The following is a 19999-nucleotide window of genomic DNA, read 5'->3' as shown; positions in this document are numbered from 1 at the left end:
CAAGAAAGGTATATCATGGGTGTAATTTTTCCTATTTTGTACGTTTTCATCCACACAGCCATTAGCCACATTTGAAACAATTTATTTAGTAATCCTATATTCCAGGCTGCTTTTTGCCCTGACACTAGGCCCTCACTGCTCCAGGCATGGGGCCATGCAGCCAAAGAGAGCCAAGCAGCGCCCAGCAGCCTCTGGCCACAGTAATGATGGCTATAACCGCTTCATCTGCCGCCGCTCCTGTCGGCGTTGTCGTTTCTCATTGAGCTCTGGCGCTGGGACTCCACTGTCTGCTGTGAACCAGGGGCCTAGCACATTTACCCACAAGAGGTAAAGGGCCCGGCCTGGAGCCTGAGGGAGAAAGGTAACTTGAAACCCTTTGCAAAGACTAGCCAAAAGACAATTGGGGAGAGTTAAGTACTCTTTCTTAGGAGGCCCAACTCTCTAGCCCACGTACCAGAAGCCAGAAGGACCAGATGTAGAGGGAGAAGCAGCTTAGCACCTGGACAATGGCTGTCAGTAGGATCACATCCTTAAGGTGCCTGTGGATAGAAGGAAGGCTGCCAAGGATATATGATTGGCCCTAGTTCTGCCCCATTCCACTCTGCTCAGGTTGAAAGTAGTTGTGAGTCTTGGGCTGTGTGGGCCCCAGCGCCCCAGCCCTGGGGCCGCTCACCTGGGCTGGCGATGGGGGACACTCACTCTGCCATGCCCTGCTCCATGTTGAGGTCCATGCCACCATCCATCAAGGACCCATCCTCAGAGAAGGATGCCCGAGCCATCGAGCTCATAGAGTGGTAACTAGCCCCATATACTGCCAAGCTAAAGACCAGGGCCATCTGTAGAACAAGAAAAGGCTCTAGAAAGGCTAGCCACTGACCCTATGCACTCACTCACTTTCCAAGCTGGGCATACTTACCCAGGCCCAAAATGAGGCAGATGAATAGAAGAAAACCAGGTTCACAAGGCAGTATATGGCCTGTAAGCAAACATTGGATCAGGCTGGGGTTGAAAGCTACCCCTAAATCATAGGCTTTCCTCAATTCTGATCAAGAACCCATGTCAGTCCCAGAAAAGCAGCCTTAGTAGAAGGTGGGAATAGTCAAGCTCAACTGGGACTCATTGCCTAATTTTGTTGTTTCGTTTTGTTTCCCCTTCATTTCTTTCTTTATGTTTGCTTCTACTTCTAGTTCACACTTCCTCTGTGCCTGGCTACATTTTAAAAGAGTGTTTAGGGGCTGGAGAGATGGCTCAGAGGTTAAGAGCACCTACTGCTCTTCCAAAGATCCTGAGTTCAATTCCCAGCAACCACATGGTGGCTCACAACCATCTATAGTGAGATCTGGTACCCTCTTCTGGCATGAAGCTGTACATGGCCTGTACATGTATAGGCAGAACAATGTATACATAATAAATCTTAAAAAAATAATAAATAAAAGAATGTTAAAAAATATATCTTATGAGTGTTTTTCCTGCATGTATGTATGTGCACCATGTGTCCACCTGGTACCACAGAGGTCAGAAAAGGGCATTGGATCCCCTGGATCAGATGGCTGTCAGCTATCCTGTGGGTTCTGGGAATGGAACCCAGGTCCCCTGAATGAGCAACAAGTGCTCTTAACCATTCAGTCCCCGGATACTTAGGGGACAGGGTTGCTGGTGGTTGGTGATCAAACCTAGCTAGGGGCTTTACTACTGAGCTAAACTTTCTGCTCTCATTCCTCTTTCCTTGAGACCCGAGTCTTGCTGTGTTGCTCAGGTTATCCCTTAACACTCTTGGACCTCTGTCTGCCAATTAGATAGAAGTACAGTTATGTACCACTTTGGCAGGCTTCTCTCATTCCCCCACCCTTCTTCTTCTTCTTTTTTTTTTTTTTTTTTTTTTTTTTTTTTTTAAAGAATTTCTATGTAGCCCAACGCAAATTTCAAATTTCCCATTCTCCTGCCTCAGCTTCCCTAGTGCAGGGATTTCAGGCTTATGATTCCATGCCTGGCTTCTCATTTCATTACAACTTTCTCTTTTGGAGCCTCGGCTGTCAGTGACCAGCACTCCTAATCAGATAGTTTGAGAGGGCAAAACACGAGGCAGGCAACTTACATTGGCTCCCAGTATGATCCGAAGGTAAAACTTCAGAGTTTCTTTGTTCTCCTCAAATATCTGCTTCTTCCCTCTTGTACCCACTTTGCCTTTGGGCTGCAAGAGGGATGGTGAGATGCTGTCAGCTTTTTTGCCTCGATCCTCACTCCTCGCACTAGCCCGGTTGCCTGCAGAACTTTCTCTGCGGTTCCAAGTCCTTACCGTGCTCTGTCAAACCTAGCAATCCCCGAGATGCCGCCACTCCTCCAGTCCACCCTCCCCCTTTAGTTAGGACACCATCTTTACAGTACCCCCAGCTGTGATCGACTAAAGCCCCGAAACCATCCAAACTAGGGTCTTCTTTGGCTCTCCTGTTAAGGTTCGAGGACCTCTCCGGGGGAACTCCAACGGAACTTAATACTGCCCCTCTCCAGCCTCTGGGGAAGAAGTTTAGATGTGGAAGTAATAACTGTCCCCCGCCTCCAACACTAGTTCTGGTATAGTCCTGCACTGCCTGCCACTCTACTCGCATCCCGTTCGCTCTATCACAGTCCACTGGATTGTGCCCCTCTCTGGCCCAGTGCCTTACGTCTTCATGTCCTTCGTGTTTTCACTTTCCCAACACCGGGAAATCTTTGCCGGCGCGGACCCCGCCCTATCTCTTACCGCCATGGTGCGAAGCAAATACCCAGCCAAGGAGACAAGGGCGAGTAACTGGAATTGCAGTCAGTAGACACCACATCGGCAACCCATGCACTTCCGGTACAGACCGAAATCGTCAGGATTCTGGACGGAAGTGGATTCCATTTCCTTCCCAGGCTCCGCCCTTGAGACGGTAGGACTACACTTCCCAGAAAGCTTTGCGTGGGGGCGGAAACGGCAGAGCTGCGATGGCGGACTCGCTGCCCCTGGAGGTGAGAGGAAGCGGTCCTCAGGCCTGGGTCGGGGACAGGCCCCGCCTTCGGGGTCCTGATCTCTGGGGAAGGGCTATCTGACAGCTCGCCCAGCAACTCCCGTCAGGCGGAAACGAACCGCCCGGCGGATCCCAGGACCTGCAAACAGTGGGTAATGGCTCGGTTTGGGGCCACTTCGACCCCTTCGGTTGGGATACCATCCTTACCTTCCCCATTGGCCCCAGAAGATGGCTGCTCTGTCACCTCAACGAGGACAGACTCTCTGCCCATCCCCTTTCCTTGAGATGAACGTTCCCTCCTCCTCAGTTCTAGAAGATGTCCGCTCCATCGTCCCTGAAGGGTAATCAATTTTATCCCCCCTTGGCCCCTTGGAATGCTCGCTCCATTTCCTCTGCCCCTCCCCCGCCGTCCTCGCAGTTGGAAATAGACTGCTCCCTCCCCATCAGTTCTGGGGACAGTACCTGAGGTCCTTACTAAGACCGGCCTACACACCTAGTGATGGTTGCCTCTGTATTATTCACCCATGGGATGTTTGTTTCTTTAGCCAGGGCCAAGACTACTCTGCCCTCATGGGCAAGGAGATACAGATAAAGGCTATGTGGCTTGAGCCCTTTTTGAAATGACTTCTTTATCCGTTTTGCCCTGAGGGTTGGAAGCCCCCCTCATTGTCCAGGGAATGTAGGCCCTTTCACATGAGTTCAGGAACACACACTCCTATTTAGCATAAATAGTGCCTGCAATGACATTTTATTCCCTTTTGGCTCCGTAGGTTATCCATTCATCCCTGTAAATCCCATGGGTGACCAGTAGTAGTCCCTTGGGGTGGTTTTATGGGAAGCCACCCTTTACCTCCTTTAATACCTCCTTTCTCAGCTTAATGAGTTATCCTTCCGGTGAAGACATGTTGTTTCTCTTTAACTTTGCTCCTGGGGTTGATCGTTCCAGAAGATAGGTCAGCCACTCACTTTCTTAGCCCAGTCTTCCCTCCTAGCCCACTAGGGACGGGGGCTTGGTCAGTGCAGTCCCATCAATAAAGATAATCTGCATTATCTCCCACCCCCTCCCTGAGAAAACCTTTGGTGAGAGTAGAGGTAAAGGACTCACCATCTTTAATCCAGTAAATATTGGCTGAGTACTGCCTGTGTACTTAGCATCTGAGAAGAAAAGGAGAAAATGCAATGGGCTAGTGAAATCATTACACAGAGACTTCCCAGAAAGAGCCCCACATATGGAAAAAGGATTAGACATGCTCTCCTGGCAGGAAGGATGGACTGAGGATGTCCTTCAAGCAGCAGGCCCAGCCAGGCATGGAGTTCTGGCAATGCTGACCCAGATATTTTGTTCTGAGATTATTGGGGAACCCAGAAGGTTTTCATCAGGAGTAGTGCAACTGGAAACATTTTGGAAAATTAACTCTGTGACTATATAGAATAGATTAACCAGAACATAGAGGCTGTGAAAGGAATCTAGGTCTAGGGGTCGATAAAATTTGGTGCTATTAATATGGTGAAGTTACAAAAGTAGAAATGTTAGTAGCAACCATCCGGTCCCTATAAAACTGATCTAGATTATTTTAAAATCTCTTCATTTCACACACACTACTCACACTGACGTTCAGAGAAGTTACATGCTTTGACTGGAGTTACTCATCTGGAAAGTAGTAGACCTAGGATTTGATGAGTTTGGGTTATCCTTGCCTAAAACTTCAGGTTTTTTTGAGTAAAGCATAGAAGAACATGAGCCCAAGTATCATTAGGAACCTCAGATTGGGAGTACTGATGGCATTAAAGGGTCATGTTGGACTGAGGGCAAAATACCAATTTTGGTTGACAGTTGGGTGACACTAGACTAAAGCTTGGTTAATATGATAACATAAAGCATTAAAGTGTTGACTATTCTTATGTAAGTAAACAAAATAAAAAGATTAAACCTTGGGAGACGTGGAGAATCAAAATAGAGCAGTTAGCATGACAAGGGTCTAGAAAACATTACCATAGGACTTGATGAGGGAAGATTGTAGAAAAAAAGAACAGTTAAAAGGTAGTTGTTACTGGCCTCCCAAGTGTCTTCTTTCTCAGTCCCAGATAGAGCCTCCTCCAGCCTCATCACCTATAGACTCATAGAGCAAGGAACAAACTTGCTGTGTTGTCCTGCCTTAGCAGCTAGCTGAGAAAACGAGCTGATAATGGAGAAGATAGGAAAAGAATAGGAATTCCAAAGTCAGGCATCATGGCTCACACTCACAGTCCTGTCACATAGTTCTAGCTAAGGCAGCAGAATGGCTGTGCCAGATGGAAGCCAGTCTGAGTACATAGTAAGTTCCAGGACAACCTAAGCTATATAGTGAAAACCTGTCTAAATGAAAGAAAAAAAAAAGATATAACATTTGACTTATATTCTATGGAATATAAGTCTATGGAAAACACTATGTTTTATAGCTTCTCACAAGATTTATTTCAATATCACAACAGTTGGCATTTCAGAGACAAGAAAAACAGGGCTCAAAGTAGTCAGCTAGCCAAGTGGGAACTTGGACTAGGTTTGTCTGGCCCCAGTGCCTAAGCTGTTTCTACCCAAACTGGGGATGAGTTTTGATTGTTACTTGGTACAATCCTGTACTAAGAAGTGAGTTGTGTTAGGTTCATTCTTAGGAGGCATGCTTTGAGGCTGGAGAAGGGAAGTAAATACTTCATGAAGCTCTGGATCCAAGATGGACTAGAGGCCAGTGCTCTGATGCCCTCAGACCAGAAAGGGATAGGTTCTAAAGGCCCTCCAGTTCTAATATCTCTTAAACACCTTATCTTTTCCCCTCAGATGCTCACTTATATCCTGAGCTTCCTTCCTCTGTCAGATCAGAAAGAGGCCTCTCTTGTGAGTCGGGCTTGGTACTATGCAGCCCAGAATGCCCTTCGGGAGGTAAGGTACCCACCTCACTTGGTCTATTCTGAGTTGTCACTTCAACTTGCTCATGGCCCCGTTTATACATTATCCATCTGTCCATCTATCCATCCATCCATGTGTTCTCATACATTTGTACATACTAGTCGTGGGGCACAGACTTGAAGTGTAAGGTGAATCAAACCTAGTCTCTTAAGAAACACGTTGTCCAATGGAGGAAAAGACAATTAGCATGAACGATTGTGATCCTGTGTGCCCAGTACCACAGCACTCAGGGTGAAACAAAGATAAGCACACCAAAATGAGATCATTCAGTAGCATCAGGGGAGACCTGAGAGAATAGGATGAGGATACATGTTGGTCTTTCTAGAACTGGCATCAAGATATGGAAGTTCTGAAAACAGTCACACAAGTTCCTAATAACTGGATTGAGTTTTGCATGTGGAATGTGATAGGAGACTAGAATGTGGTCAAGACTGCAAGGTGGCAGGTGTTCCAGGCAGCAGAGCTTGGGCTTGCTTCCAGTTATTGCTGTGTGGCCTTTAAGAAATGGTAAGGCAGGCAAGGGGCAGTGTAATCTGTGTCTTAGAACTCCACTGTGCAGAATGGACTAGACAGGTGAGAATGAGTTTGGGGAAGCAGCCCGGCCAGGAGGGGAACACAGACATCTGTATTATTTGCAAGGCAAGCAGTAATCTTGTGTTAATTTTGATTTAATTGTCAATGGGGTTTTTTTTGTTTTTGTCTCATTAGTTATTTGTGTTCTTTTTCCACTTAACTGGTAGACTCTTTGTAATTTGCTTGCCTGTTTGTATGAACTTTTTATACACTGAAGATTAATTCTTTAGGTGGGCAGTTGTGGTACATACCTTTAGATCTAGCACTTAGGAGACAAAGGTAGGTAGATCTCTGAGTTCAAGGGCAGCTTGGTCTACAGAGCAAGTTCCAGGACAGCCAAGGATACACAGAGAAACCCTGTCTCAAAAACAACAACAAAAAAGATTAATTCTTTATATATTTGTTAAAGTATATTCCTGTTTTCTCTTTCATTTTATTTGTAGACCACTATTTTTATTAATGAGATATAGAAATTAAACTTATACACTGTTTATTCTTTTCTTTTTTTTTTCTTCATTGGTTATTTAAAGATTCCTTATCCTCCAGAGATTTCATCAATGATACTCATGTTTTTATTCTTTTAAAAAATACAATGGAAGCTGGGTGTGGTGGTACATGCCTGTATCCCCAGCACTTTGGGAGGTAGAGCCAGGCAGATCTCTGTGAGTTTGAGGCCAGGTTGGTCTACATAGTGAGTTCCAGGACAGCCAAGGCTGCACAGATAAACCCTCTCTCAAAACAACAACAACAAAACAAAACGACTGAAACCAGGCACGGGTGGCACACACCTGTAATCCTAGAACTCTGGGAGGCAGGCAGATCTCTGTGAGTTCAAGGACAGCCTGCTCTACAAATCAAGTCCAGGACAGCCAAGGCTACACAGAGAAACCCTGCATCGTAAAACTAAAACAAACAAACAAACAAACAAAAACCTGTTTTGTTTTGTTTTTTTTTTTTAGAGTAGTGATTGGCTCAACGACAACAAAAAATGTTTTATGGTTTTAATGTTTTATTTTCTTTTTTTAATTTAATTTTTTTTGGACAGGGTCTGACAATGTAGACTAGGTTAGCCATGAACTCAGCAATCTACCAGTCTCAGCCTTCTAAGTTCTAGGTTATAGGCATGGGCACCACACCCAGATTGGCTTTAATTTTTATTGGCCAGAATTGTGCTTTATTCATGAAGCCTACTTTAATTTATATAATAAAGTATGAAGCCGATCTATTTGGTTTTCACATAGCTCCTACCTAATTTCCATCTACTCTTCCCTGTTAGGCTGGAAACCTCCTCTGTTACATGTCAAATGTGTGTGTGTAAGTAGAGCCTGTTGTTGAATTGTCTATCTGGTCTCATTGGTTTTAATATCTAAAGGAATTTTTTTAGACTTGTTGACAATTTTAAAGTATGAGATATCCAGATGGTAAGATTCAGTTGATTATTGAATAACTGTGCATATTGAATTGAATATTTCTTGAATATCTTCCAGAGAAAGGTATAGCTAATTAATATAAACTTGGGTGTAATTAATGACTGAGTAGTGTAGGGAGTGTAGCTCAGTGGTAGAATACTTGACTAAAATGTATAATACCCTAGTTTTGACCCCTAAAACTGGAGGGAAAAAATGGATGGAAGAAAAGCCCCACATCTGAGTAATTTCACCCCAGGAAAAAGTATAACAAACAGTGGAATGGCAGATTAAGACTGGAGCACTTAAAACCCTGACTGGATAATTAATACTGTAAAATTCATAGAGACTGGAAGGCAAAGCAGGAAGGTCAGGAGTTCAAGGGCATCACACGCCCAGTGGGATATGGTTCTGTACATCAGGAGATGAAGTAGAAGGGACACCGGCTGTTAAGGGTGAGGGTAACATGCATCAAGGGAGTGAAAGTTTAGGAGGAGAAGCAATTCAGAGATGGTGGATTCAGATTTAGACATTTCATATCAAGATTTCTAGAGTGTTCCATGAGGCAGTTGATCACTAATGTCTGGTGGAGGAAAATAATATAGATCAGAAAGTAGGTGGGGCCAGGCATGGAGGCACACATCTATAATCTCAGCACTTGGGAGATTCAGGCAGAAAGATTGCAGGTTAGAGTTACACTTGGGCAAGATTCTGTTTCATAAAACAACGAAAAGAAAAGAAGAAGAAAGGAAGCTAGGACTGGAGAGATGGTTTAGCAGAGTGGCTAAGAGTGCTTGCTGTGAGAGTATGAGGAGCGGAGTTCAAATTCCTAGCACCCACATAACCCACTCCAGTGCTGTGGTAGGCAGAAACAAGAGACTGGATGGGGCTTGCTGGCTGCCAGCCTAGCTCCAAGTTCAGTGAGAGACCCTGACTGAATGAGGCAAAGCGTAATAGAGTGGGACATGTGATGTCCTTCCCTGGCTTCCTCATACACCCACCACAGAGGGGACAAGAAAGATATATTGTGCCATAGGATGAAGTACAGTGTGACAAAGAACACGTAGAAGATGACGAAGATTGTACGTGTGTGTGTGTGTGTGTGTGTGTGTGTGTGTGTGTGTTGTCAGGTAGAACCTGCTCATTTCTGGTCTGGGTCTTGATGACTCCACAGAAACCAGTGAAAAACAGGCTAAAAGGCAAGAGAGCCAGGGCCACACTGGAGGTAATGGCTACAGCCCTTCCCTAGAAGGTGGTATGGGAAAGAGGGTATTGTGAGAGGTTAAAAGAGAAGCTCCTGCACGGTACTAATTTGCTGCGGGCCGAGTGGGTGAAGGTGGGGGAGAGCTGTGACCAGGATGAGTGATTCTGGCAGGAAGAAGTAAACAGATGAGGCAAAGGGAAACTTAAGTGGACAGACAGTGGATGTGAGTGTCTCCTTGTGCTTCTCGGAAAGAGAAAATTTGTAGAGATGAGAAAATGTACTATAGCATTCAGGAGACTGAGACAAGAAGATTGCTGTGAGTAAAAGGTCATCTTGGGCTACTTAGTGAATTCAAGGTCAGCTTGAACTGCTTAGTTGAACCCTGTCCCCCAAAACAAAATTAAAACCTATTGTTTGTGGATTCTTAGGAAGGACCAAAAGAAAGAGAAAAACAGTGGGATTCTCAGAGATGAGGTGACAGCAGCTCAGCAAGCCAGAAGAAGGGACTGTCTGAACCAAAAGACCAGGAGCTGGACATAGGGTTCTGTAGAAGGCAGGGCTTGGGTGCTTCTGAAGCAGAGCAGGCCATTTCTCACAGGCTAGGTTCTGAGACACTTTTGTAGCAGGCTCAGAGCAGGAGAAAATTGTGGACTTCATGAGAAGGGAAACACGGAGGAAGTGGGATAGGGAAGGCTGGCTTCCTTAGCAGTATTCTGTTATCTTCAGCCCAGACTGCAAGCAGGCAGCTGGTTTTGTTATCTGTGGCAAGAAGAGTGGGCACAGCAGCATGAGGGAAGAGGACTACAAGCCTTCAGGTGTTAAAATATGGTATTAATAGGGACTTTTTCTAATACCCACCCCAGCTCCCAAATAATGACACAGAGACCTATTACGTTATTAATAAGCTTCAAAGCACTATAGCTGGGCAGATACCCAATTATTCAAACCCGTCTACACTGGTCTGGACTATTTCTCAGCCACATGCCCTTTTACCTGCCGTCTAGTCTCACCCTGGCAGCTCCTGCACCATCCTTGTCCTCATGGCGACCTCCTCCCTTTTCTCTTCTCTCTCTACTGGTCCCTATCTCTTTTTCTACTGGTCCCTATCTCTCTTTCTACTGATCCCTATCTGAAACTCCCCTAACTGAGAATGGGAGTCCCGCCTCCTGTCCTCTCTACCCAGCTATTGGCTAATCAGTTTTTTTTATTAACCAATCAGATAATTGGGGAGCATTCTTCACACAACATTGATACAGAAGATTCTTCATAGAAATGACAATGCCTACTTTCAGACTGCAAGCAGATCTCAGGGCACAGAAATCAGCATTTGGATACATAGTTCACAAGACCATCCTCCAACACTTAGGAGAGAGAAGTCCCATAGAGACCAACAAGGAAGAGGAGGATGGAGGGAATGGTTAGGCTCCTGGGGATAGAAGGAGCAAGGAAAAAAGAAAGAGGCTAGGGTCTGTGGCTGCAATCTTAGTGGCCACTGTTATAGAGCTGGCATGGCTGCAGCTAACTGGCAGCTCCAGATCATGTTGACAGAGACCCCGCTAGGCTGAGAACAGTGGAAGGCCAAGCTATAGGTATACAGGCATCTAGGGCCCTGCCCATATGTCACCATTATTATATCTCAGAGAGCAGTCTACAGAGCTGGTCCTCCAAGGTCCAGATGTAGGTAGGTAGAGCAGGAGGCAATGCCACCAGCCGCTGGGACTATGGACAATAGTAGCCAACTAAGGCAAAGCTGGAACTAAATCTTGCCAAACCAGGCTAGGATACCTGGACTACGTGACTTCTGACTGCCCCTGGCCTCCTCATCTTGTTCGCTTAATTTAGGTGTACCCCAAATAATGATCAGCGACAGGCAGTGCCCCCACATGCTTCCAAGCTCTGCCCACTACCCTTTAAGTCCTGGGTGGCCACTGTTGGTCACTATGGAGCAGTTCAGGTTCTTTTCACTTCTGTCCTCCTGTTCAGAGTATTTGCTTCCTCTCCAGAGACTGAACCTCTGCACACTGGAGCTGTATTCACTGCAGTACCAAGCAGAGGGAAGTGTTTCTCTATTTTTGGAGGGCTCTCCAAGCCCGTACGCAAGCCTGCAGTCTCACCGTGAGACTACCTACCCTACATACAGAGTCCTGCCCTTCTACAATCAGAGACATTTCCAAAGCAACTGCATTTGCTCATAAGCTGTTAACATGGAGGCCAGGGACTGTCACCTGTTGGTGGAGTGGCCAAAGCTAGAACAGGTGCCCACTAGTCCTCCCTCAAGCCTCCAGAAGCAGGGTCTTAGGACCCAGAAAGGGCCACAGGTCAGAGCCCAGAAGCCCTGCCTTCACCTACCCCTCAAAGAAGTAAATATTCTGAAAAGACTTCCCTCTGACCCCTGTAATTCCATCCAGCTGACCTCAGGAACAGGTTGACCATTGTGTAAAGGGCTCTAGGCTTCTTGGCATGGCTAAGAATAGCCATGGTCAGGTCACTGGAGATGTGGCTCAGCTGGTTGAGTACTTGCCTCGCATGTACAAAGTCCTGGGCTCGATTCCCAGTATTACATAAAACTGAGAGCAGTGATGCTTGCCTGTAATCCCAGCACTTGAGAGGTGGAAACTAATCATAAATTTAAGGTCATCTGCTATAGAGCAAGTTCAAGGACAGTCTCAAAACAAAACAAAACAACTAGTATGGTCTCAAGTCTACTCTCTTCCCAAGTAGCTGGAAATCCTCTAGGCCAGACCCTACCTATTTGTCTTGTAGCTGTCAACTATGGACTGCACCCTGGGGTGATAGCCAGTGTCTTCTCTTAGCTTTTTGTCCTCCTTGTTTACAGAAAGATAGTGGGAAATGGCAAAACATTCCTGGCCGCTTAAGCTCCCAGGAAGAGTAGGAAGTGAGTTCCTTTGTGCTTGTAGCTTTTAGCACAGAGCGGCTCTTAGGTTCCTAAGCTGCATGAGTGGTGGGGGTGAGCGCTGCCTGGGCAACTGAGCTGCTCATAGCTCCTCCAGCTCTGGTTTACTCTGTATTAGACTGACTCATGTGGTGTGCAGGGCTTCTCAGTGGCTGGAGTCTGCTTTCACTTTTCTTTCTACATCCTTCTGTGATCTTTTTATCTCTTCCTTAAATCCAACTGTCCTTAAATCTGAGAGAGGGACCTAGGTCTTTGGAGTCTCCACTACCCTATAGCAAAGGGGATCTGAAGGGGACCTGTGGTGAGTGCTCCTCCTCGTGCAGGGAGCAGGGAACAACCACAATCTAGAAGTGGGATCAGGAAGGGGATCATGACGAGCTCCTGATTCCTGTGAGAGAGACAAGGAGATGGTCCCTATATTTTTCCATTTTTGAGAGAGAGTTTCATGTAGCCCAGCCTGGTCTCAACTTCTCATGTAGCCAAAAATGACCTAGAACTTTAAAAAAATGTATTTATTAATACATATGAGCACTCTATTTGCATGTGGTCCTGCATGACAGAAGAGAGCATCAGATCCCATTACAGGTGGTTGTCAGCCACCATGTGGTTGCTGGGAATTGAACTCTGGACCTCTGGAAGAGCAGACAGTGCTCTTAACCGCTGAACCATCGCTCCAGCCTGACTTAGAACTAATGATCCTCCTGCCTCTACCCCTGCCTGGTTTCAAAAATTCAGGGTATGGGACTTAGGGACTTGTGCTGGACAACCAACTACTCCACCAATTGAGTTATTCTCAGCTGCTCAGTTCTTGCCTCTTACCTGCCCTCCTTCCCACCATGACAATCATGGTGGCTGTCTCTGCTAGGCTGTTTCTTCCTCTTTACGTATCGATGGGTCATGTGTTGGCTGGGAGGATACGGCTGCTAAGATTCTGCTGCTGCATGTCAGTGCTGCCTTTTTTGTGTCCTGTTGGTTGTTGTTCTGAGGAATACAAAGAACAGTAGTGTTTTTGTTGTTGCTGACAAAGGTGTTTCCCAGAATTCAGCTTTCCCGCATCAGAACTAATGGTAGAATTAATGCCTTCTTTGTGTGTGTGTGTGTTGGGGGAAGGGGGTAGGTTGGGGTTCAAGACAGGTTTCTCTGTGTAGCCTTGGTTGATCTGGACTTACTTTGTAGACTAGGCTGGCCTTGAACTCACAGAGACCCTCCTGCCTCTGCCTCCCTGAGTGCTGGGATCACAGTGCTGCGCCCAGCTGAACTTCTTAGAGAACCATTTTCCTGCTACTTAGGCAACGGTAGGGAGATTGGACTAGGTGATTTTTTTTTTTTTCCTGAAGATCCACTTGGCCTCACACGTGCTAGATAAGCACTCCACTAGTGAACTGCACTACCAAGCTAGTGGATACGATTTTGGAAGTCCAGCTATCATCTTGCCTGCTTCAGATCTAGCCCATGCAGATTGTGCTCACTTCCCTTAAGTCCTTTTGGCATGAGACCAGGGAAGGTTCTATGAAAGTATTTCCCTTAGTTGGGTGCTCCCAAACTCCTGCCTAAGCCATCATGTTGCCACATCTTAAACCTGAGCTTGGCTCCTGGGTTGTACCTTCATTTCAGCCATTAGCTTCTCATGCTTTCCCAGTCAAGTCCAGCTTAGGGTCCGTGGCTTCTCGGGTTTATCTGGGGTCCTGCCCCTTGCAGAGATGTGATACAGATGTTCCAGGCAGCCTCACATGGGGTTTCTCCTGCGGAGATGTGAAACTGGGTGTTCCAGGCAGCCCCATGTTACAGTGTGCGCATGCACACACACACACACACACACACACACACACACACACACACACGGATGCACACAACAGTTGTTACAAATATTCATGTGGTTGAGGTACTCAGGCCACCAGAGGACTAGGCCTCAGTGCTTATTCCTCAGTGCTAATTCCACTCTTATTCCAGAGTGATCCAGTGCTCTGATACCTGGACTACAGAAGTTGAAGAACACCTGATGCACTTCTGTCCTTCAGTCTTCTCAATACTGTTTATGTCCTGTGGTTACTTAGATAATGCCAGTATCCTGGCTGGGTCTGTGGAGCTCACGATCTTAGACTCTGAAGATCCAGCCTTCTTTGTCCTCCCACCCCATGAAGGCATCTGTGGGTATCCAATAGGTTACGGCCCTCCTGTGCTCAGTTGGCTAACTCTCCACTCTCCTTGCCCTTCTGTGGCCATCTAATATTGTCCTTCACTTACCTTCCTGCTGGTCCAGTAGTCATTCCCCTCCCAGTCCCGGCATGATTTGTCTTTCTGCTTCCTACTTTCTCTTCCCAGTTCCCACTTCCTGCCTACACACTCCTCAGCTACACATGACATACACACCAGGGAGGGTACTCATTGTAGAAGGGCCTTTCTTGACTGTCTTCAACCTTTGAGAAATCTAACCTCAGGCCTGCTGCTGCCCTGTAGACAAATGTGCGCTACAACATTCCTGTGTCCTCTGCTTCACTCTCGGTCATCAAGAGTTTGGGCCTCAGGGGCATTTCATGCATCAGTTTGATCAATCTGGATGGCTCGCCAGCTTCGCACCAGGTACTACAGTCTGTTGCTTACCACCTAGGCCCACACCTGGAGAGTTTATGCCTGGGTGGGGGCAGCCCTACAGAGGCATCCTTCTTGGCCCTGATCCTGGGATGCCCAGCCCTTCACACCCTTGATCTCAGTGGCTGCAACAGTCTCTTTACATCAGGCACTCTGCTGGCTCAGCCTGAGACAGCACAGTGTGTCCGAAAGGCATTGAGTGGCCTCCGTGATCTTAACCTGGCTGGCCTGCGTGACCTGACTGACCTCAGCTTCAACCATCTTAGTGGTTGTTTTCCCAGCCTAGAGCGCCTCTCCTTGGCCTACTGCCGTCTTACCTTTGAATTAGGCCCAAACTGGGGCTCCGTTAGCCCCCAGGTTTCCTCTTCCTCCCAGCTTTCCTTCCACAACTTGCTACAGTTCGTCAAGGAACGAGCTGGTAGGCTGCGTGCCTTAGACCTCAGTGGTACAGGCTTGCCACCTGAGGCCCTGAAAGCCCTGGGCCAAGTGACTGGACTGCAGTTGAAAGAGCTGAGTTTGCACAGCTGTAGAGACCTCTCCTCAGAGGCTGTGGCTACCCTGTGCCTCCAGCAGCCCAGCCTTACTTCATTGGACCTTAGTGGCTGCTCAGAACTGACTGACAGGGCACTCTTGGCTGTGAGCCAAGGCCTACGACACCTGCGGCACTTGAATCTGAGGAAACTGCAGAGATTGACCGACGCAGGTTGTACAGCCCTGGGGGGCCTGCATGAATTGCAGAGCCTGGACATGGCTGAGTGCTGTCTGGTGAGCGGTCGGGAACTGGCCCAGGTCCTAGGCTCAGTTCACAGAGCTCCACCTGCACTGACTTCCCTCAGGCTGGCTTACTGCTCTTCACTAAAGGTGAGCTGCTTTCCCTCCCTTCTGTCGAGGGTACCTGGGGGAGGTGGGCATCTGCCCCAGGGAGAGGCTACCCAGAGTTTGTGTCCCAGGCATAGTAGTTGGAAGTGAACTTGGGACATGGCCTGGAGGAGAACAGGAGCTTAGACAGATAATATGGTAGCACATGCCTGGCCAGGCTCATGAAGTGATCCTACACCATATATGACTTCTGGAGGGAGGAAGCCTAGAAAGAAGGAGTGGTAAAGAATGCTAGGAATGGTGGCGCACATCCTTAATCCCAGCACAGGAGGCAGAAGCAGGTTGATCTCTAAGTTCAAGGCTAGCCTGGTCTACAAAGCAAGTTCTGAGTCAGCCAGGGCTACACAAAGAAACCCTCACTCCCCACCTTCAGAAAATGATGTTCTATTGTATTGCACTAAAGATGTTCAGTAGCCGTGGCTTTAGGGTGGGTAATGTCACTTGGGAGCCACAGGGTCACCTCTTGGTTGAAGTCAAGGGCTCAGCATTGTTCTAGGGGTGTCATTCCTATCTGAGAATATCAATTGTTCCCTCTTGGGTGGGTTATCCCTTTAACCTTTTATGACAAGAGCATTCCAAACTTAAAACCTATCTCAACTTCATTTCATGGCAAGCCCTCCCCCCCTAACCACTCCTTGGCCACCAGTCTCTTAGCTGTTCTACCAGTTCTCATGTTCTCATGCTTCCACAGTTCCCTCTGAATCTACATCCAGATTCTCCGCTCTGCTTTCAGCTCCTGCTGCCCCCAGCTTCTCATGGTGGTAGCAGTCTTAATACTTGAGGTTCAAATTCCAGAAGAAGTGCATCTGATTGGTTCGTCTGTCCACTCCTGGTCCGGTGGGCTCTGGTCAGGGTTGCCTCAGTCCATCCTTTAAACCGGGCTGTGAGCACAGGCATAGCAGCTGCCTTACAAATATTCTTCCTGCATTCTTCCTTGTGCCACCGATAGTCTTAGCATTTGTCTTTCAGGCCTCTAGGCCTCCCACCCCTTACTGCCCACACTGAGCATTCCAAACTTTCACAACCAGCACAGGGACCATGCTGCTTTCCTCTTTGGGCCCTCTGGCTGAGGAACCTCATTCAGACCCTTGCTGGTGACCTCTGCCAAGCCTGGAGGCACAAGCTGCTGCTCTTTCCCTTCTGTCCTCCTAGGATGCCTCAGTGCTTTCCATGATCCCAGCACTGGGCCCAAGCCTCAAGGTGCTAGACTTGTCCTCATGTGTGGCCCTCACTAACCAGACCATGCAGGCCATCTGCACCTACCTTACTCACCTGTCAGTCCTGCGCCTGGCTTGGTGCAAGGAGCTCCAGGACTGGGGGCTTCTGGGCTTGAAGGAGCCAAAGGATGAACCTGCACTAAGTCCCCAGGTATGAGGTGACCTTGTCTTCAGCTGCCCTTCTGTGCTTTCTGAATCTTTGGCAAAACTTATGAAGAACCTGAGGAGGGTTTCTTCCTACAGCTACAGCAAGCTCCAGACCCACAGGGCCATTCCCTGATCATGCTTCAGGCCCTGCAGGAGTTGGACCTCACAGCCTGCAGCAAGCTGACTGATGCCAGTTTGGCCAAGGTGTGAATAAACTGAGGACATTAGGGCTGGTGCTACAGGACTGGGCCAACTCACTGTGCTAGGAGTCCTTTCTCTTTGGTTTCTGGTAGAAGCAAGGAACCTGGGAGGGGCCTAGGCTTTGGGTCCCAGTGGCTATTCTATATCATTCTTGCAGGTGCTCCAATTCCCTCAGCTGAGGCAGTTATCATTGAGCCTGTTGCCAGCATTCACAGACATGGGCTTGGTAGCTGTGTCTAAGGGCTGGCCCAGCCTGGAGCGCTTGGCATTGAGTCACTGCAGCCACCTCAGTGACGAGGGATGGGCTCAGGCAGCCAGGTTCTGGCCAAGGCTGCAACACCTCAACCTGTCCAGCTGCAGTCAGCTCACAGAGCAGTGAGTGTCTGATGGCGTTGCACTGAGTAGATGGTGCCACAATGCGTGGACTGGGCTTGGGTCTCACATTGGGTCAGGCACTCATCCTGTGGCCTCCTCGCAGAACTCTGGATACCATTGGGCAGGCATGCAAGCAGCTTCGAGTGTTGGATTTGGCCATGTGTTCTGGCATCAGCATTGCAGCCGTCAAGCGCTTTCAAGCACAGCTGCCTCAGGTGACCTGCATCCAGTCTCGCTTCGTGGGAGGGGCTGATCTGACCCTAACGCTTTGAGGCCAGGTCAGTAACTATCCCTGAAGCTCATCTGCCTTCACCAGTATAAGCCTTAGCCCAGGCCTTTGGACTTGAGTTTGCCCCAGTGCCTCCTGCCTTCCCTTCCTCTAGAACCTTTTCTAAGATTCAGGATGGAGCCATTCCAGGATACGTGCAGCACCAGAGTACCCCACAGATGGCAGCAACGTCTTTCCAGCTACACTTGCTGCCATGGGCCCTTTAAAGGTCAGACCCACAGGTGAGCTGGGCCTGGTGCTGGGGCAGGCCAGACCCTGGCCTCCTGCCCACCACTACTCAGGCCTAAAGCCTTTGTTCTGCCTGCTCTCCAGGGTCCTCTTCCAACCCTCCTGAGTTTTAGCAGTCAGTCAATCCACCCACTTCATTGTAAACCAAAACAAGATTAAAAATTCCAGATTTTATGTCTTCCTCTGATGTTCTCAGATTAAAAGGGGCTTCCCTTCTCCATCTCAGTTAACCCAAACAACACTGACTCTAGATGCCTAACTCAACTAGGTCCCAGCTTCCTCCACATGGGAGATTTTGGAGGACTTTCCCAACATCTCCCTCCTCACCCCCGTACCCCCAGCATGACCTGCTGCAAAGGGACTAGTCCTAACCAGACCTGGGAGTAAGTAACTTCACCAGGCATGTGCTGTCTTGAGGTAGGGTAGGAAATAGGACAGCATCTCTGAGAATAGGAGGGTCATATGTGGTCATGTAGTCCAAACCGTGAGAACAATGCCAGTAACTTCTCAGTAGCAGCTCTGAAGTAGCCTATCCAATTTCTCCTCTGTGTGTCCCAATACTTTGTCTGTTTATCAGTTCGAGAAAGCAGTTAGCCTATGCTTCATGTTGGGATTCAGAAGTGCCATTGTTCTTTCAGTCATCAAACCTGATAGGGAGGCAAATAAGCCAGCAGGCAGGAACAGTATGGTATGCAGGGCATGCATGAACAGAAAAATAGCACTGAGGGCAAGGACCTAGAGTAGCAATAAACTTAGAGGTCAAAGAAGGCATCAAAGCAATAAAAAGGGGCATGGAGGTCAGATAGACAGACTGGAACTGGTTCTGGTTTGGAGGGATAGTGTAGGCCCTGGTTGGATACAGGGAGAATGCTAGCTTGGCAACAAGAACCCTGAAGACCAAATGGAAGGACTAAAACACATGTCTATGCAACTCAGCAGCTCAATTCAGTACTCAGTCATGGTAACCATAGCATTCAACAACAGTGAGGTACAGAACAATATAGGATGTGTCTTAGTAACTGTTCTATTGTTGTGATGAAATACTATGACCAAGCCATTTATAAAGAAAGGTATTTGAGGGCTTGCTAACAGTTTCAGAGGGTTAGTCCACACCATCATGGTGGGGAGCATGATGACAGGGAGGCATGGTACTGGAGCAGTAGCCAAGAGCAGCAGGCAGAGTGAGCTAGATTGGGCTTGGTATACTCCAATTACATACCTCCCCTAACAAGGCCGCACCTTCTAATCTTTCACAAACAGTTCTACCAACCGGGGACCAAGCATTCAAACCTATGAGCTTATAGGGGCCATTCTCATTCAAACCATCACAGGGAGTATATATGAGTATATAATCGTACTCCAATTTGTAGCATTGGAGTGGCAGCTATTGATATTCAGAGGAGCAAGACTAGAAGCCAGAAGTTAGGGGTTATTCCAAAATGGTGGTAGCATGGGACAAATAACTGAAGACACTGAGAAGAATTGACTGGGACACTGACTGAAACTGGGACCCCTATTGTCTGTTTCTATTTTGAACTCAAGTCTGTTCTAAGTGCGGTAGCAAGGCTCTGTGCCCAAGCATGGACTCTCTGAAGATTGGAAATGTAGGGGTTTGTTTTGTTTTTATTTTTTTGTGAGGTCAAGTGTTTTGCTAGCACTTTCTCCAAAGGAAATGTCATCTAATCAATTTTTAAGATACAGCATTAATGACTAGCATGTTAAACACAGTATTTGAGGAGTAATGAATGGCATATAGAAGTTATTCAGGCTAGTGTCAGCTTTTAGCCTACCCAGTGGAGCCTCTGGGTTGCAATTATTTGTCTTGGGGGCTTGGGTTTGGTGACTGTTGCCTCCAGCTGGACCCACCATGTCTCAGCACTGCCTCCTGCCCTTACAGACTAAGCAGCTTGTCTGTGGTCACCACCACACATACAGATCACCAGTAAGATCTTAACTCTCTTATGTAAATCAGCCCCTTCAGATTTGACAGACTTCTCTTCAGTTTTGCATCTTTCCCTCCTGCCTCTCGCCAAAGGCCACAGAGGC

General features: G+C 47.6%; 2 protein-coding genes and 1 long non-coding RNA gene across 7 annotated transcripts; 1 reads left to right on the top strand and 2 right to left on the bottom strand.

Annotated features, from left to right (window-relative positions):
• Window positions 1–61: 61 nt before the first annotated feature.
• Window positions 62–2863, bottom strand: Tmem208 (transmembrane protein 208). The gene is made up of 6 exons (XM_055621265.1): window positions 2741–2863; window positions 2096–2191; window positions 917–976; window positions 700–836; window positions 455–539; window positions 62–348 (listed from the first exon to the last, which is right to left on the bottom strand). Exons 1-6 carry the CDS (start codon window positions 2744–2746, stop codon window positions 211–213), a joined length of 522 nt encoding a protein of 173 aa, XP_055477240.1. The 5' UTR covers window positions 2747–2863; the 3' UTR covers window positions 62–210.
• A 34-nt stretch (window positions 2864–2897) lies between these two features.
• Window positions 2898–18121, top strand: LOC129686736 (F-box/LRR-repeat protein 2-like). 5 transcript variants are annotated; one of them, XM_055620752.1, is made up of 8 exons: window positions 2898–2988; window positions 5803–5904; window positions 14486–15478; window positions 16649–16864; window positions 16957–17064; window positions 17219–17436; window positions 17540–17714; window positions 17820–18121. In XM_055620752.1, the coding sequence occupies exons 1-7, from the start codon at window positions 2965–2967 to the stop codon at window positions 17706–17708; spliced, it is 1830 nt and encodes a 609-aa protein (XP_055476727.1). In that variant the 5' UTR covers window positions 2898–2964; the 3' UTR covers window positions 17709–17714; window positions 17820–18121. The 5 variants fall into 5 exon arrangements, with proteins under 5 accessions (XP_055476727.1, XP_055476729.1, XP_055476728.1 ...); XM_055620754.1 differs by lacking the exon at window positions 2898–2988 and adding an exon at window positions 3035–3139; XM_055620753.1 differs by lacking the exon at window positions 2898–2988 and adding an exon at window positions 3250–3328.
• Window positions 3255–4144, bottom strand: LOC129686737 (uncharacterized). The gene is made up of 3 exons (XR_008721690.1): window positions 4093–4144; window positions 3850–3983; window positions 3255–3321 (listed from the first exon to the last, which is right to left on the bottom strand). It is a non-coding gene; the product is annotated as an uncharacterized LOC129686737 (long non-coding RNA).
• Window positions 18122–19999: the final 1878 nt, after the last annotated feature.

Source organism: Psammomys obesus, unplaced genomic scaffold (assembly GCF_907164565.1).
Source record: "Psammomys obesus unplaced genomic scaffold, mPsaObe1.curated_primary_1811, whole genome shotgun sequence".
NCBI lineage: Eukaryota > Metazoa > Chordata > Mammalia > Rodentia > Muridae > Psammomys > Psammomys obesus.
Note: the sequence above shows the minus strand (reverse complement) of the source record. Positions and strands in the feature narration are given on the sequence as shown.